General features: G+C 41.1%; 1 protein-coding gene across 1 annotated transcript in view; it reads right to left on the bottom strand.

The window, feature by feature from the left end:
• LOC115471372 (Fanconi anemia group A protein-like) overlaps window positions 1-17,162 on the bottom strand; it is a 138,234-nt gene extending 121,072 nt beyond the window's left edge. The window contains exons 1-4 of the mRNA XM_030205070.1: window positions 17,111-17,162; window positions 7,008-7,119; window positions 3,308-3,401; window positions 2,382-2,524 (exon numbers count right to left, since the gene is read on the bottom strand). Of these exons, the coding sequence (XP_030060930.1) occupies window positions 2,382-2,524; window positions 3,308-3,401; window positions 7,008-7,106 (336 nt within the window). The 5' untranslated portion in view covers window positions 7,107-7,119; window positions 17,111-17,162. The remainder of the gene's footprint in view (window positions 1-2,381; window positions 2,525-3,307; window positions 3,402-7,007; window positions 7,120-17,110) is intronic.
• Window positions 17,163-17,375: the final 213 nt, after the last annotated feature.

Genomic DNA, 17,375 nt, shown 5'->3' on the forward strand with positions numbered 1-17,375 from the left:
GGCTGTAATTGACTGACTCCTTTCAAAAAACAGACAATATTCAGATGTACAACCAAAGAAGAGTTTGGTAGGCGTCTTCTGAAGCAAACAATAACTGCAATCTGCACCTTCAGAGAATGCAAGGCCAATCCCTTTTTTTTTTTTTTTTAACTATCTTGAAGAAAAGCCAAAATATTTGCAAGTGAAGACTGAAGGGGTGAAAGAGCCCTATCAGAACACCACAATCACACTCTCCAAACCCCAGTATAAGTCACCAAAGTAGAACACGTCCTTGCTTAAGGCAAGGTTGTAATAACATTTTCTGAACAGCCCTTCTTCCTTGAAAAGCCAAGCTATAAGACCAAAGGGAGACAGGTCTTCCATCTAATTGGACCCTGAAGGAGAAGAGACCTCTTTAAAGGGGCAATGCTAGAGGCTGATCTATTAGGAGACATAGGAAGTCTATGTATCAAGGTCTCCTGGGTCAATTTGAGGCAACAAAAATAATTTGACCGGTGTGAAGAGCAGCTCATTGAAGCATTCTGCCTTACTATTGGCCAAGGCTGAAGAACAGCCTCTAGGCCTTCCAAAATGTACTCTTAAAAATCTAGGAACTTTGGTATTGCGTCTCTAGGCCATCAAGTATAACTATGGAAGGAGATAAGTTGATAGAACGCCTCCTGGGAAAAGTTCCCACTTTCCTAGGTCTAAGGAGTTCTGGCCAAGATAATCTGGTTGAGTGTTCAACGTCCCTGCTATGTGCACTACTGACAGAATCTTCAAATGTTTCTCTGCCCACAGAAAAAGGAGACATGCTTCCAGTGCTAAGAGAGAACTATGTCTGTTGATATAGGGAGACAGCCATCACATTGTCTGAAAAAACTCACTAGTTTGTTATAAAGTATCCTGGCATAAGCCAGAAGAGCCTTGTGGATAGCCTGGTGATTGATTGATTAAACACAACACTTCAGTAGGACACCATTTGCCCTGTGCCATGAGATGAAAACAATGAGCTCCCCAGCCTAAGAGACTAACATCTGTGGTATCTACTATCCAAACTGCAGTTGTCCAAGACATTCCTTGCTGCATATTGTGCGAATGGCATCACAGGGTGATACTGTATTTCACTTGGGGAGTCCAGGAAAGGCAAAGGTTGTATTCTTGGGAAACAAGAGACCAATGACACAGGAGGGATTGCTGAAGAAATTTCATATGAGCTCTCACCCAGGGAATCACATCCAAAGTCGCTGCCATTGATGCCAGAACCTGCATATAAGTCCCTTACTTGAGAACTCCAAAGGTGTTAAGAGGTGAAAAATTTGAGAATGAAGTTTGATCTTTCTAAGAAAAGCTTTCCGGCCTTGGGGGTCAAAGAGAACACCCAAGTATTCTAGAGACAGAGGATGTTAGATGGCTCTTACAAGACTGACCACCCATCCCTGAGATTGAAGGAAAGATACTACTCTGAATGTGATCCATGAGCTCTCTTGATGTGAAGAGGCTCTGATTAACCAGTCATCCAGGTAGAAATGAACCCTGATCCCTTTGCACTGAAGAAAGGCTGCCACTACCTTCATAACCTTTGAAAAGGTTCTAGGTGCAGTTGATAGGCCAAAAGGTATCATTTGACACCAATAATGGGCACCAAGAATCACAAAGCACAAGAAATGTGAATGTGAAAATAGGCCTCCTCAAGGTCTAGTGAGGTGAGAAACTTGATGGGCTGAACTAAGGCAATCACTGAATGCAGAGTCTTCATTCTGAAGTAAGTTACTTTGAGTACAGTTTACATGTTTGAGAACTAGAATAAGATAGATAGAAAATCTGCCACCCCCAATCTGACTTGGGAACTGGTTTCACTGCTCCCAAGTCAGAAGACTCTGTAAAGGTGGATTGGACCACCTGGTACTCTGAAAGGAGATGCCAAGAAGAAATCTGCAAGGGAGCAGGAAAATTCTAGCCTGCAACCACCTCTGATGATTTTAATAACCCACTGACCTGAAGTTATTTGGGTCTGATCATTGAGAAACCTTGATCAATAGCTGCTTATCAAGGCATCTGAGGAGTGGACCTGGACCCCATCATTGTGACATGTGAGGGGCATTGGAGGAACAAGAGGATTGGCCTGAGATTCTCTTGCTTGTTTCTGCTGATATCTGGGTCCTTGAAAGGAAAAACACACTGGCCTACAGCGCTTAGAATCTCGTACAGGATTGAGATGAACAGAAGGAAGATTTAAGTTTGTCTTCTGGAATACCCTAGATCCTTAACTAGCTTTCCAGGATTTCTCTCTATTTCCACCTGCTGGCAGATAGGTATAACCCACAAGTTCTGAACTGATCTGTTGCAGATGTTAAGGAAACTGAAAGATTAAGACTTCTCCTAGCTAACCTCCCTTTTACCTTCTGTTCCACATCCAGCAGTGCTGTATGGCTAGGCTTCCCTGAAACCTGGCAGATCTGTCCCAGACTAGCTGCACCAGTTCTAGCCAAGAGGATTCCCACTGGTAATCCAAGCCTGGAGGCCTGCTCCTGCATGACAGAGCCTGAAATAGACAGAAAAGCAACGTGGTGAGGATAAACACACAGCAAGATAAAGCTTCACAATAAGTTAGAAATACCTAATAAGCTCATGTTTCTGGCTCCTAGCATTCTCTCAACATTCACTAGACCCTCAATACAATTTTCAGTTCAACTCCGCAAATATAAATATTCAGCAGAACCTGTACTCACATTCTACTGTTCATTTACACATAACAACAGGAAATGTCACTGGAGAAGTAATGAATTCAGCAACCAGAATCATGATCACCAAACGAGTCATTAAGCAAGGGACACACCATAGGTGCCCAGCGGTGACAATCATATGAACCAATTTCCTCTTATCACGAGGCAGGGCAAAGGGGCCAATATTCAAAAAACATCCAGCAGCTATTTTGGAAAGAGGCATGCCCAGAATGTCCGATGCTAGCTGCACAACCAGATCCCAAAAGGACTGTGCAAGAGGGCACGTCCACCGGATATGCAAGAAGGTCCCCTGTGCCCCATAGCCTCACCAGCAAGTATCGCTGCCTTGCCCATACATGGCTTTAAATTGTGTATGTGTATAATACCATTGGTACAACATTTTGTAACCATTCTCCACCATATTAGATGCTATGCAAACTCGTACTCTTCAAATCACTGTCATAGCTGCCAGCACAGGAATTAGAAATAAGTTTAACATAAACGGTTGGTCTGTTCCCATATTGTATATGAAGGTTGCAGTCCCTATACAAGGGACTGAGTTTACTCAAGACCATATAGATGAAATACCCCAAAATACTCACCAATCAATAATTCAGAAACTCCAATCAGATTCTCACGATTCCTACAGTCTCTTTGTTTCTCAGAGCATATCTTTTTGCAAGGTGGACTTTCCATCTAAAGATGAAAAAAGAAAGACTTTAAATGGAATATACACTGGCTGAGGAAAATCCACTATTTCTGGGTTAAGCAGTATAGAATGCTTTGTACTTTTTTGGGATCTTGCCAAGTATTTGTGACCTGGATTGGCCACTGTTGGAAACAGGATGCTGGGCTTGATGGACCTTTGGTCTTTCCCAGTATAGCAATACTTATGTACTTATGGCTGACTCATAATGGAGTTCATTTTAGAAGCGTTACATGGCAATTCTGCAGGTAAACATGGAAAAAGTATGTCTTACTTGATAATTTTCTTTCCTTTAGTCCTACCAGACCAGCAAATGGAGACAAAGAAAGAAAGTAGTTCCATGTGCTTCACCCCTAAAGGCAAAACGCCACACTGAGCCAATACATCTACCAACCAATTAGACATAGACTCTAATGACATGGAGTACTTCCACCGAGTCAGGAGATGCAGGATACATAATAAATCATGTCAAGAGTTTCTGGACTGGTCTAGTAGTACTAAAGGAAAGAAAATTATCAGATAAGACAATTTTCCTTCCTTATTGTCCAAATCAGACCAGTCCTCAATAGGGTGGGGGTAGAAGATAGGGCCCAAACAGTCAGGAGTGCAAAGAAAAAAGTGATGATACTGCAGACACATGGTTTCTGTCCAGAACATCTTTCCTCTTCTAATTGCTGTTCTTCTTCTTATTGTTATATTATTTGAGACATTTATATCCCATATTATCTCAAACAAGTTCGAATTCAATCGGGCTAACAGGAAACAATTACTACAGTACAATGCAAGTAATGGACGATGCAAAAATAGATAAATAAAAATAAAAAATCATCTACTACTACTACTACTACTATTTAGCATTTCTATAGTGCTACAAGGCGTACGCAGCGCTGCACAAACATAGAAGAAAGACAGTCCCTGCTCAAAGAGCTTACAATCTAATAGACAAAAAAAAAAAAATTAAGTAAGCAAATCAAATCAATTAATATGAACGGGAAGGAAGAGAGGAGAGTAGGTGGAAGCGAGTGGTTACAAGTGGTTACGAGTCAAAAGCAATGTTAAAGAGGTGGGCTTTCAGTCTAGATTTAAAGGTGGCCAAGGATGGGGCAAGACGTAGGGGCTCAGGAAGTTTATTCCAGGCGTAGGGTGCAGCGAGACAGAAGGCGTGAAGTCTGGAGTTGGCAGTAGTGGAGAAGGGAACAGATAAGAAGGATTTATCCATGGAGCGGAGTGCACGGGAAGGGGCGTAGGGAAGGACGAGTGTGGAGAGATACTGGGGAGCAGCAGAGTGAGTACATTTATAGGTTAGTAGAAGAAGTACATCTCTGTACAATAACCAAAACAAGATAACTAACATGCTCAGGAACTAAAAAGCAGTAGTGCAGATGAGAGATTGAGCAAATAGAAATGACTTCAGCAACTTATGAAACAATAGATAATCAGTAACATATCACAATGTATCTGGCAAGGAGTTCCATGTCTTAGAAACTTGGTAGGTAAAACCTGCAGTATGAATAGATGTACAGTGAAGATTCTTACTTGGATAGTGACGCATGAGATATTCCCTAGACATAGGAAAAGCATTTCTTGAAGGCAAATCTATCAGGTTCGGCATGTAACTAGGCAATAGGCCATACAAAATTTGGTAAACAAGTACGCAAAGCTTAAAGGTGATCTCAGAATTTATTGGAAGCCAATGCAACAATGTCCTTCTGTGGATTAGGAATTGATTATTGGACAGAAAACCGATGGTAACGTTAAATGGGCATTTTTATCAATGGAGGAGGATGAATAGTGGAGTGTCTCAGGGATCTGTACTGGGACCGGTGCTATTTAACTTATTTATAAATGATCTGGAAAATGGAACGATGAGTGAGGTGATTACATTTTCAGATGACATAAAACTATTCAAAGCTGTCAAAACACATGCGGATTGTGAAAAATTGAGGGACGACCTTAAGAAACTGGAAGACTGGGCATCCAAATGGTAGATTAAATTTAATGTTGGCAAATGCAAAGTGATGCACATTGGGAAAAATAATCCAAATTATAGTAACCTGATGCTAGGGTCCACCTTAGGAGTAAGGACTCAAGAAAAAGATCTAGGTGTCATTGTAGACAAAATGCTGAAATCTTCTGCTCAGTATGCAAAAAGCAAACGGGATGCTAGGAATTATTAGGAAAAGGATGCAAAATAAGACCAAGAATATTATAATGCCTCTATTACTCCATAGTGCGACCTCACCTTGAGTATTGCGTTCAATTCTGGTCACTGTATCTCAAATAGATATAGCGGAAATAGAAAAGGTTCAAAGAAGAGAGACCAGAATGTTAAAGGGGATGGAACTCTTCCCATATGAGGAAAGGGTAAAGAGGTTAGGGCTCTTCAACTTGGAAAAGAGATGGCTGAGGTGGGATATGATAGAAGTCTATAAAATCTTGAGAGGTGTAGAACGCGTACAAGTGAACTGATTTTTCACTCTTTCAAAAAGTACAAAGACCACGGTACATTCAATGAAATTACATGGGGGAAGCCACTGCTTGACCCAGGATTGGTAGCATGGAATGCTGCTACTAATTGGGTTTCTGCCAGGTACTTGTGACCTGGATCGACCACTGTTGGAAGCAGGATATTGGGTTAGATGGACCATTGGTCTGACTCAGTATGGCTATTCTTATGTTCTTATTGTCAAAGAAAAACCCAAGATCTTTGAAACTCACACAGAAATTGGTAGCTTGGGTTCTGTGTGTGTTAAACAGATATGATCACATTTCATCAGTTTTGATGCAGCCACATTGGTTTCTGGTTGAATTTAAAATTTTATTGCTAGTTTTTGAAGTTGTAATTAATGCTATTTCATCAACCATTGCAGCAACTTTCTATCTGCATCATCCAGTACGGACCTTGCAATCATTAGCTGCCTTATATGATGTACCTTCTTTTCGATCTATTAGACTTGAAGAAGAATAGAACTAGTATTTTTTTATGTAGATCTGCTTAAAATTTGGAATGAATTGCCTTATCAAGTTCCTTCTTTGCAGTCTATTTCTCAGTTTAAGAAGATGTTAAAGACGGCTTTACTTCAGCAAGCTTTTGGTCTTGTACTTTAATTGTTGTCTTGGGATCCAGATCAGAACAAGATATTATAGATGTTTTAATTTGATGAGATGTTATTTTATTGCTTATATTTGTTGTATTATGTCTATGCTTATCGTTTATTGCTGAATATTTTGTATGTAAAGTTTGTTATCCATATAGGATGAGATATGCAGGCAATAACAGTTTTTACAATAAACAACTCAGCATAAATAGGACCACATAAATCTCAGTCCTGTCTTTATGTGGCTCACCATAGATGGTTAAGTGCTGAATATCGCACTTAACCGGCAATGTTTTCACTGGCTCCGTAAACCCGGAAATTCAATGCCATAGCCTGAACATAGCACGGCATTGAATTTCCAGGGACAATGCCGGTGGCAGTCAGCAAAATGCTGATCACTGTTGGGCCCAAAGACATACAGAAGCTTGAGACTGAATCTTTTTTTTAGAAGCGACTGCACAAATGCAAAACATTCAAAGTAGAATGAAACCTTCATACCTCAGACAACAATGCGCTTAGGTCCTGGTGGCAGTTAAGCAGATAAAGAGTTTCTTCCTGGAGTGCCTGCATGTCTTTCACAGCTTTACCCTTCAGCATGCTGGTTCTGCCACTTAAAAATACAGATAATACAGGTTGACAAAATGCAACACAAAGCAAACAAACCACATCAAGTCACACCTCTCACTATTTTTATGTGATTAAAAAAATAATGATACAGTCATCAAAAACAAATAGCCCCGAATGCCAATTGGCCGGACTAATGTCTGCTACTGTACTGACGACCTTTATAATACCAAGAAATAACACATATAGGCACAACACACCTTTAGGATAAGTACCCCACACTTACTGCCCCGACACTGTACCTCAATCCTAATTTACAATTGTGTGGACTAGCAGAGGATGCTAGATTATGGCACATTAGCAGAGGGGAAAAGGGTCTTGCAGAGCAGGAGGAGGTGCAACGTGTGCGTGATTTTCCACTATAAACTCATGAATTACTAAAGTTGCTGGCTCTATTTACATTAAATGGAAGTTTTGTTTCTTTTCTCTTCTGGGCCACCAGATTTTCAAACTATTGATACAGCCTAACTCTGAAGTCCGAGCAGCAGGGCACAGACAGAGTAGAAAGAGGTTCTGAAACTACATCCTATGACCCCCTTCAGTACCTATCTGCTCAGGGTAAGATTTAGAGGGATATTGTAACCATGCAAATTCCCAGCTATACTGCAGGTATATGGAGAAATTAGATCTTACCTGCTAATTTTCTCTCCTTTAGTCCCACCAGACCAGTCTAGAACCTGTGGATTATGTCCATAGACCAGCGGATGAAGACTGAGAAGTAAAAAAAAGTTGTGCCGGCTTTGCCCTAAAGTGCGAGGTCTTCAGTAAGTTCGAATGACAAAGCAATGGGTCACAACGCTCCTTCTTTCTAGTGAACTGCAATATTAATAATACCCCCCAAAAAACCCCAGAAAGGTTAAAAAAAAAAGGGAGAGTAAGAGGAAAGGGTCTAGGGCTCCGCCAAGTATTCCCTAACATGTTTACTCTTTTGCAGTCATTTTCTTATATGTCAAGAGGAAGGCTAGGTGTACACAAACCAGATCCTCCTAGTTTAGGAGCTCATTCAGCCTGTTTAGCCTAGAACCTGTAAGGCATAAGTACCTAAGCACCAGGCAAGGAATCTGGACTGGTCTAGTGGGAGCAGGTAATAAATTTCTCCTTCCTTAGCGTTCATACCAGAACAGTCCAGAACCTGTGGGATGTAGCAAAGCAATCTTCAAAATGGGTGGGACTCCAATATCTGTGTCTGAATATGCTGAACTCTGGAGCTCAATGAAGTGACTTGAGGAGAAAGCTAATATAAGCATAGCGACACTGGAGGAATACAAGTCGTGCAGCAGAATTTTGAACACATTGAAGAGGAGAGAGATGGCTTAGTGGGAGACCTGTGAGAAGCAAGTTGCAGTAGTCTAAGCGAGAGGTGATAAGAGTGTGGATAAGGGTTTTAGTAGTATGTTCATAAAGGAAAGGACAAATTTTGGTGATATTATAGAGAAAGAAAATGACAAGTTTTAGCAGTCTGTTGAATATGTGCAGAGAAAGAGAGAAAGGAATCAAAGATAACCCCAAGGTTACGAGCTGATGAGCCCTGCCCAGCAAAGACTGTACAACGAACGAGCACCGGCCTCATTGAAGGGGCCACTAAAATTGTTAACTCCCCCCTTATAGAAGGGCAACTGCCAACAACACTTAAAAGAGCTGTGGTTCGCTCCCTACTGAAAAAGAGCTCACTAGACCAGGACAAGCTTGAAAACTACAAAACAGTCTCTAACATTCCTTTCCTAGCAAAACTTATAGAAAGGACAGTCTGCAGTCAACTCAACGACTAGTTAATTGAAAGTAATTGGCTAAACCCATGCCAATCTGGCTACAGACCTGGGTATGAAACTGAGACAGTTCTTGTGTCCCTTCCTGATGATCTGCACAGAAACCATAGGGGATCTGCCTCGATACTAGTGCTGCTCGATTTCTTGGTAGCCTTTGACACCGTGGATCATATCATATCATGCTTACAAGACTGGCAGAAATAGGTATCAGTGGGATCATAATATCATGCTTACAAGACTGGGAGATATAGGTATCAGTGGCACAGTATTTACCTGGTTCAAATCCTGTCAGATAGACAACAATCATTCTGTTCAGCAACAGCCCATCATTACCTTGGGCACTGGACTGTGGGGTGCCACAGGGATCCATACTGTCTCCCATTTTATTTAATATCTACCTCAAGCCTCTGGCTGAGCTGCTTCGGTCAATGGACACAAAATTCTACATCTATGCTGATGATGTGCAACTACTCGGATAACAGAATGAAATAAAAGTGGGAGGATGACCAAGGATTCCAAAGGCTGAGAAGATGTATAATAATGAAAGAGTCCTTATACCTTAATAAAATTCTTTCATTATTATACATCTTCTCAGCCTTTGGAATCCTTGGTCATCCTCCCACTTTTATTTCATTGTGTTGTTGTTGTCCGTGGGGTGTTTTGAGTTCTCCGTCTTTTGACGGATCTCTTTCCTACAACTACTCGGATATACATATAAAGTATCACATACCATGTAAAATGAGTTTATCTTGTTGGGCAGACTGGATGGACCGTTCAGGTCTTTATCTGCCGTCATTTACTATGGTACTATTTTACTCATACCCATTGAACCAGATCTGCTCCGATAAACTGACTGACTGCCTAACCACAACTTAGAAATGGACAAACAACGAACTTTGCCTGAACCCAAATAAAACAGAGATTCTTTCTGTACAAACACAAGTGGACAAATACCCAACTTCAAAATACCTTTTGGGAAGTATGAACTCCCCTTAAAATCACAGGTCAGAAATCTTGGGATAATGCTAGACTCATCACTCACTCTGATCCCGCAAATTCAAACAACCTTCAGAAATTGTCCCTATCACCAACAGCAGCTATGAAATCTCTCTCCATATATTGAAAAGACGAGTCTGATCACAGTGGTCCATGCCATGATAACATCATGACTAGACTAGACTAGACTACTGTAATGCCCTATACACTGGCCAAATGAAAAACAGTTTGTATCAGCTCCAACTAATTCAGAATGCTGCAGAACGAATGACAGAAGGCTGCAAGTGGCGTGACATCACGCCCTTCCTGCAAAAACTGTGCTGGTTACCAGTACCTTACAGGGCTAAATTTAAAACTATGTTTGATTTTCAAGGACCTCAGACAAAACGGGCCTTGTCAGGAGTAGCCCCCACGCTCTGCAATTTACTCCCAGAGGGGCTAGATATAACTTGAGACTATCTCTACTTCAGGAAGCAGGTGAAAGCCTGGCACTTCTCTCAAACTTTTAATACATAGGATGACTGACTATACACTCATTCCACCTGGATTACCTTGCTACACACACTGTAACTTAGCCCAGTTCCTCACATCTTGTTTAACTGTACAAAGAACTTGCCTTGAGTTTAGCTAACCATCAAATTATCCCAACTGACTGTGTACCAGGCATCTTGTTCCCATCATATATCTGCTCTTGGTCCCTCAGCTATATAGTAAGCTGTATTGTAGAAAATCTTTAGCATCATATCTATGTTAGTTGAATGTTCTAATGCATGTTATTAGATGTATCATTAGTATTATGCTAACATTGTATTATATCTCTGGTATTTGAATTCCACTGCTGTTAAATGTGTTTATTTTTGATACCGTTTCATGGTAGCTTTCTTATTAGGTTTCAATTTACTGTTTTCAAGTTTACCTCATTTACTGTATGTTTATTCTTGGTTATTTTACTACTGTTATGCTGTTAAAGTTTTATGTTATACTGTACTTGCTGTATAATGCCTTGGGAGAATCTCTTCATAAAGGCGGTTAACAAATCCCAATAAATATATTCCTTCAATAAATGGACCTAATTGTTATATATATCTATGTATGAGCTGCCCCTCTTTTCTGAACTGCTTGTTTCAGGTTCTGCCACACAGCATATCTATTGGATTCAAATTAGGTCTTTAACTAGGCTAATCCAAAAACTTTGTTTCTCCTCAGCTGTTCATGTCTAGACATGCTTTTGTATTTAGGATTTTTGTCTTGCTGCATAATCCAATTAAATTTCAGCTTCAGCTCACGGACAGATGACTAGCTCCTTAAGAATTTTCTGATACAGTACTGAATTCATGGTTCCTTCAATAATGGCAAGTTTTCCATGTCTTAAGGCAGCAATGCATCCCTACACCATCACACTGACACCACCATGTTTGACTGTTGATATGATATTCTTACTGTGGAATACATCAAACATAATGGGACCTGTGTTGTCCAAAGAATACCACCAGAGCTCCATATTAATCATCTTTTTCTAGTTGTGGAATGCAAATCCCGAAGAAGTGACCCCTGTGCTCTAACTGACACACAGAAGATGCCACAGAAACCAGCACAGAAGCTACACGGACTGCCTGTCACCATCTGGTGGGAGACAGAGAAATACTGATGACCTCACACTGCACGATGCTCTTATATATATTTTTTTTTTATTTGTACCCCGTGCTTTCCCACTCATGGCAGGCTCAATGCGGCTTAGGTACTTATTTGTACCTGGGGCAATGGAGGGTTAAGTGACTTGCCCAGAGTCACAAGGAGCTGCCTGTGCCTGTAGTGGGAATCGAACCCAGTTCCCCAGGACCAAAGTCCACCACTCTAACCATTAGGCCACTCCTCCACACGGGACTTTACTTCTTTGATTCCATCCGCTCAGCTATAAAATAATGATTTTACCTTATAGAACTCCTCTATCTCCTTCAGTACCTGTATGCTCAAGATAAGATTTACAGGGACATTGTTAAACAATATTTATACCCTGCAGTGAAGCTGGAAATTTATATGGTTTATACCTCTTCTGTCTCTTCAGTATCTTTGTGCTCAAGGTAAGATTTACAAGGACATTGCAACCATGCAAATTCCCAGCTACACTGCAAGGTATACCATTTAACTACATCTTCTGTCCCCTCTGTGCTCAAGGTAAGATTTAGAGGGGCAGGTGTAAACAGTAAATTCCCAACCACACCACAGGGTATAAACTTTATTCAACTACATTCTTCTGTCCCTGCAGTACCTCAGTGCTAGGGATAAGATTTACAGGGACATTGTTAATCATGTAAATGTCCTGCTACACTGCAGGATATGAACATTATTTAACTACATTGTATGATCATTCAGTACTTCTGCACTAAGTCAGGCTATTAACATTAATGAATTAAACCCTCTGTCCTGTCAAGTATGTCTGTACTGAGTCTGGATATGAACACTAATTAAATCCTCGGTCCTGTCAGTACAGCACAGTCTTGATTATCTGACCTGCGCTAATCTGACCATTCAGCATATTCGACAGACCCCCCCCCCCACCCCCGGTGATGACAACGCGTTGCCATTAAGAAGCACGCAGCTTCTATTCCTGTTTTCAGGTTTCACACACTGCAATCTGCAAGGGAACCATGCTTTCAGCTGACACTCCTTCATGCACCTATCATTGCCGTTAAGAAGCATGCGGCTTCTCTTCCAGTTTTCCTAGTACTGTGCTGCATGTGCAGTCATTGGACCTAGGACCCCATTTTTGCAGCAAGGGAACCATCAAAAAAGTTTCCAGCTGAGACCTTGCTTTCACAGCATGGCAGCAATTTTTGGACCTAGGACCTTGCTTTTCCTGTCAGCGAGCCATTTTTGATCAGAGACCGTACTTTTGCAGAAATGGAACCATGTTAAGATTCTTGTGCACAATGAGTTTTATGCAATACTGTATATTTAAATTTCTTTATTGTCATTATGCAAGCAAAACAACAGAAAATAAGCGTAATACAAACAATTAGCAAACCATCAGATCTAAGCAGATCAAATGACAATAAACAGCTTTTGAAGAGAATACCATAACCCCTAACAGAAGCTAGCCCAACTCCTCAACCTATCCCTGAACCCCACAAATCCCTCTCCCCTCCCGCAAAAGAAAAATCTATTGTTGTACTGTGTTCAGAATGAAAAAACAAACTCAGACCGACAAAGTCCTCAAATATGGTGTCCAAAGTTTAAGGAAAGACTTCTTTGCTTTCCAACCACGAGTGTCCAGAGAAAGCTGCTCCATAGTCAATACAATAAACATTTCGTTTCTCCACAATGTAAAAGACAGAGGAACACTATTGATCCAATGGAGCAGAATGCTTCACTTGGGCATTAAAGACGCCTTTCACAAGGAAAGACTGGTCACTCGGGTACCTTCAGCTAAGGCACTCTTAGCATTCAAAACACAAGTCTGTGAGGTTACAGTCCAACTTTGATGATATACGGAACCCAAAACAGACCAAACCTCCTCCCAAAATTTACAAATCGGGGTACAGTCCCAGACGCAATGCTTGTAAGATGCATCCTGATGGCCACATTTAAGGCACGTCCCATCTGAAGGGAAGCCTAGCTTTCGTGCTCTGGAACGATGAATATAAATATGCATCAAAAATTTATACACACAACTGTTGTAGCTGCACACTGTCCAACAGATGACCACTCTCCCGCAGACTGTATAACTACCAAAGTCACAGATCCACAACGTTTTGCAGTGGTGAACATCCCATCGACCATTTTAAAATATCACAGTAGCGACCAAGGAGGCCCTTATGGACAGTTGGCAAAGGCCAATGTTCTTCAAACTCAGATTCCTGAAAATCAATAGCAAAACACTGCAACAAAGACGTTATATAGTGATGTAATTGGTAGTATGGATACCAGTCTTGAGGGTCAGCTGAAACCATTGTTAAAAGTGGCATAAGATAACATTTTATCTTCATCCTCCTCCGCTACATCACCAAGACCAACCCTTTCTCTGCCCACATACGATAAAGTACTGGACCACAGACCCACTGGAAAATCTGCATTGCCTACTAAGGGCAAATAACTGTGTGTACACCTATTCCTGTTTGTTCATTTACAGCACTTTCTTTATTCTTACTCTCATTCTTAGAACTGTTTTAGCAGTGAACTTGGAATGTGGAAAGTTTCCATTCAGTTCTGCTGTCTTGATGACTGCGTCATACTGTTATTGACTAGAGAAGAAAAAGCAGTGATCTTGTGAAATGGGGCTCTGCTCGGTTCTGTAGCTCTGTTCATATACAGCCTGCTGTAGAAGACAACGCAAGTGAGGTTGAACATTCAGCAGATGGTTCCCCTGCTTGGTTCTGTATTTCTATTCACACTACCTGCTGTACAATTACTATATTGTGAAGTACTGTATAATGCTCTGTATTTATGCTGTACAACTTTTCCCCATTGCTGATTAGTGTTAATAAACAATATTTTTAAATTAAAGATACTATATGCCTGTTCTTTATGCATAAAGTATGTTTTCCATGCGTTAAAAGGGGTTACCATTGTTTTCTATATTATCCGACTTTTCACTTATCTGACAACGGGTCGATCCCATTTACGTCAGATAATCAAGACTGTACTGTATCTCTATACTGAGTCACGGTATGAACATTAACAAATTAAATTCTCTGTTCTGTCAGTATCTCTGTATTATTATTACTATTATTATTATTACATGACATTTCTTTTTCTTTATGTTTTCAAAGCTTTATAGAAAAAAAAGATGCAATTACTGTAAAGGCAAGATAAATATAACAAACAATAATAAAGTCAACAACCAACAAACCCTCCATTATATGACATTTCTATCCCACACATATCATCAAAGTTCAGTGTGGCTTACATGATTAAAAAAAAACCTGGCCAAATCCCAGGAACATTACAGACCAGTAAGATACTTCAATTATAAAACACATGCTTAATTTAAACTTGGATTATTTTCTAAATAAGAAAGTCTTCAACAATTTGTGAAATACAACATTATTAGTTTGAACTGTAATTTCCAACAGCTTGTTGCCTGATGTGCAAATGAATTAGATCAACATTTCTCATACAATACCTTTGTTGGATTTGGATAGTTGAGGATTAGAAGACATCTGTATCCAGGACAGACTTTCTAGCTGATAATCAAATTAGCACTGGTCCTGGAGGCACCCCTGCCAGTCAGGTTTTCAGGATATCCACAATGAATATTCATACAGTTTTTTTAAACCACAATGTTATTTAATCATAACCCTGGATAACAACTTCATAGATATAACATTAATTTTACTCAGGTAAAGTTTCAAAAATAACACTTTTGTGAAGATGCTCAGAAAAACATTGTGACCTTATAAGTACATAAGTATTGCCATACTGGGAAGACCAAAGGTCCATCGAGCCCAGCATGCTGTTTCCAACAGTGGCCAATCCAGGTCACAAATACCTGGCAAGATCCCAAAAAAGTACAAAACATTTTACACTGCTTATTCCAGAAATAGTGGATTTTCCCCAAGTCCATTTAATAACGGTCTATGGACTTTTCCTTTAGGAAGCCGTCCAAACCTTTTTTTTTAACTCCGCTAAGCTAACCGCCTTTACCACATTCTCTGGCAACGAATTCCAGAGTTTAATTACACGTTGAGTGAAGAACAATTTTCTCCAATTCGTTTTAAATTTACTACATAGTAACATAGTAGATGACGGCAGAAAAAGAGCTGCACGGTCCATCCAGTCTGCCCAACAAGATAACTCATATGTGCTACTTTTTGTGTATACCTTACCTTGATTTGTATCTGTCATTTTCAGGGCACAGACCGTATAAGTCTGCCCACCACTATCCCCGCCTCCCACCACCGGCTCTGGCACAGACCGTATAAGTCTGCCCAGCACTCTCCTCGCCTCCCACCACCGGCTGGCTCTGCCACCCAATCTCGGCTAAGCTCCTTAGGATCCATTCCTTCTGAACAGGATTCCTTTATGTTTATCCCACACGTGTTTGAATTCTGTTACCGTTTTCATTTCCACCACCTCCCGCGGGAGGGCATTCCAAGCATCCACTACTCTCTCCGTGAAAAAATACTTCGTGACATTTTTCTTGAGTCTGCCCCCCTTCAATCTCATTTCATGTCCTCTCGTTCTACCGCCTTCGCATCTCTGGAAAAGGTTCGTTTGCGGATTAATACCTTTCAAATGTTTGAACGTCTGTATCATATCACCCCTGTTTCTCCTTTCCTCCAGAGTATACATGTTCAGGTCCGCAAGTCTCTCCTCATATGTCTTGGAACGCAAATCCCATACCATTCTCGTAGCTTTTCTTTGCACTGCTTCAATTCTTTTTACATCCTTAGCAAGATATGGCCTCCAGAACTGAACACAATACTCCAGGTGGGGCCTCACCAACGACTTATACAGGGGCATCAACACCCCCTTTCTTCTGCTGGTCACACCTCTCTCTATACAGCCTAACAACCTTCTAGCTACGGCCACCGCCTTGTCACACTGTTTCGTCTCCTTCAGATCCTCAGATACTATCACCCCAAGATCCCTCTCCCCGTCCATACCTATCAGACTCTCCCCGCCTAACACATACGCCTCTCTTGGATTTCTACTCCCTAAGTGCATCGCTTTGCATTTCTTCGCATTGAATTTTAATTGCCAAACCTTAGACCATTCTTCTAGCTTCCGTAGGTCCTTTTTCATGTTTTCCACTCCCTCCTGGGTGTCCACTCTGTTACAGATCTTAGTATCATCCGCAAATAGGCAAACTTGTAGCTTCATCGCATGCCCCCTAGTCCTAGTATTTTTGGAAAGCGTGAACACCACACGTAATGGTCACCGTTATCTTTAAGGTCATAATGTTTTTCTGAGCACCTTCACAAAAGCTTTTTATAAGGGTTATGTTTGCAACTTCACCTGGGTAAAAATAAATTTTGTACCAATGAATATTCATGAGAGAAATTCGCAGGTGCTGCCTCCATTGCATGCAAATCTCTCTCATGAATATTCATGACTGGCTGGGGGAGGGGGGGAGGGGGGCCTCAGGACCAGGTTTGGGAGTGACGTAATGAAACCCCCTCTGTCCCTTCAGTATTTCGGTCCTGAGTGTGGATGAATAGATTAAATCCTCTGTCATGTGTCCGCCTGTCTCCCCCTCCGTCAAAGTCATCATACCTGAGGTGTTGGACATTAACAATCCCGCAATTTTTCTCTCCCACACTCAGACTTCCCGCCTCGCCAGAAACAGGAAGTAGCGTCAGAGGAAGCCGTTAGGACAAGCGTTCGATTGAAGAACAGGAGGGGAGGCATGATGTCAGAAAGTTGAAGCCGACTCGGCCCTTCCTTCCCCGCGCAGCCGTCATTCCCGTACACCCAACACAAACTCTCGTCGTTCGTTATTGTTGGTAGCGTTTTTATTTAATCTCACTTATATCTTCAA

Source organism: Microcaecilia unicolor, chromosome 5 (assembly GCF_901765095.1).
Source record: "Microcaecilia unicolor chromosome 5, aMicUni1.1, whole genome shotgun sequence".
Classification (NCBI taxonomy): domain Eukaryota; kingdom Metazoa; phylum Chordata; class Amphibia; order Gymnophiona; family Siphonopidae; genus Microcaecilia; species Microcaecilia unicolor.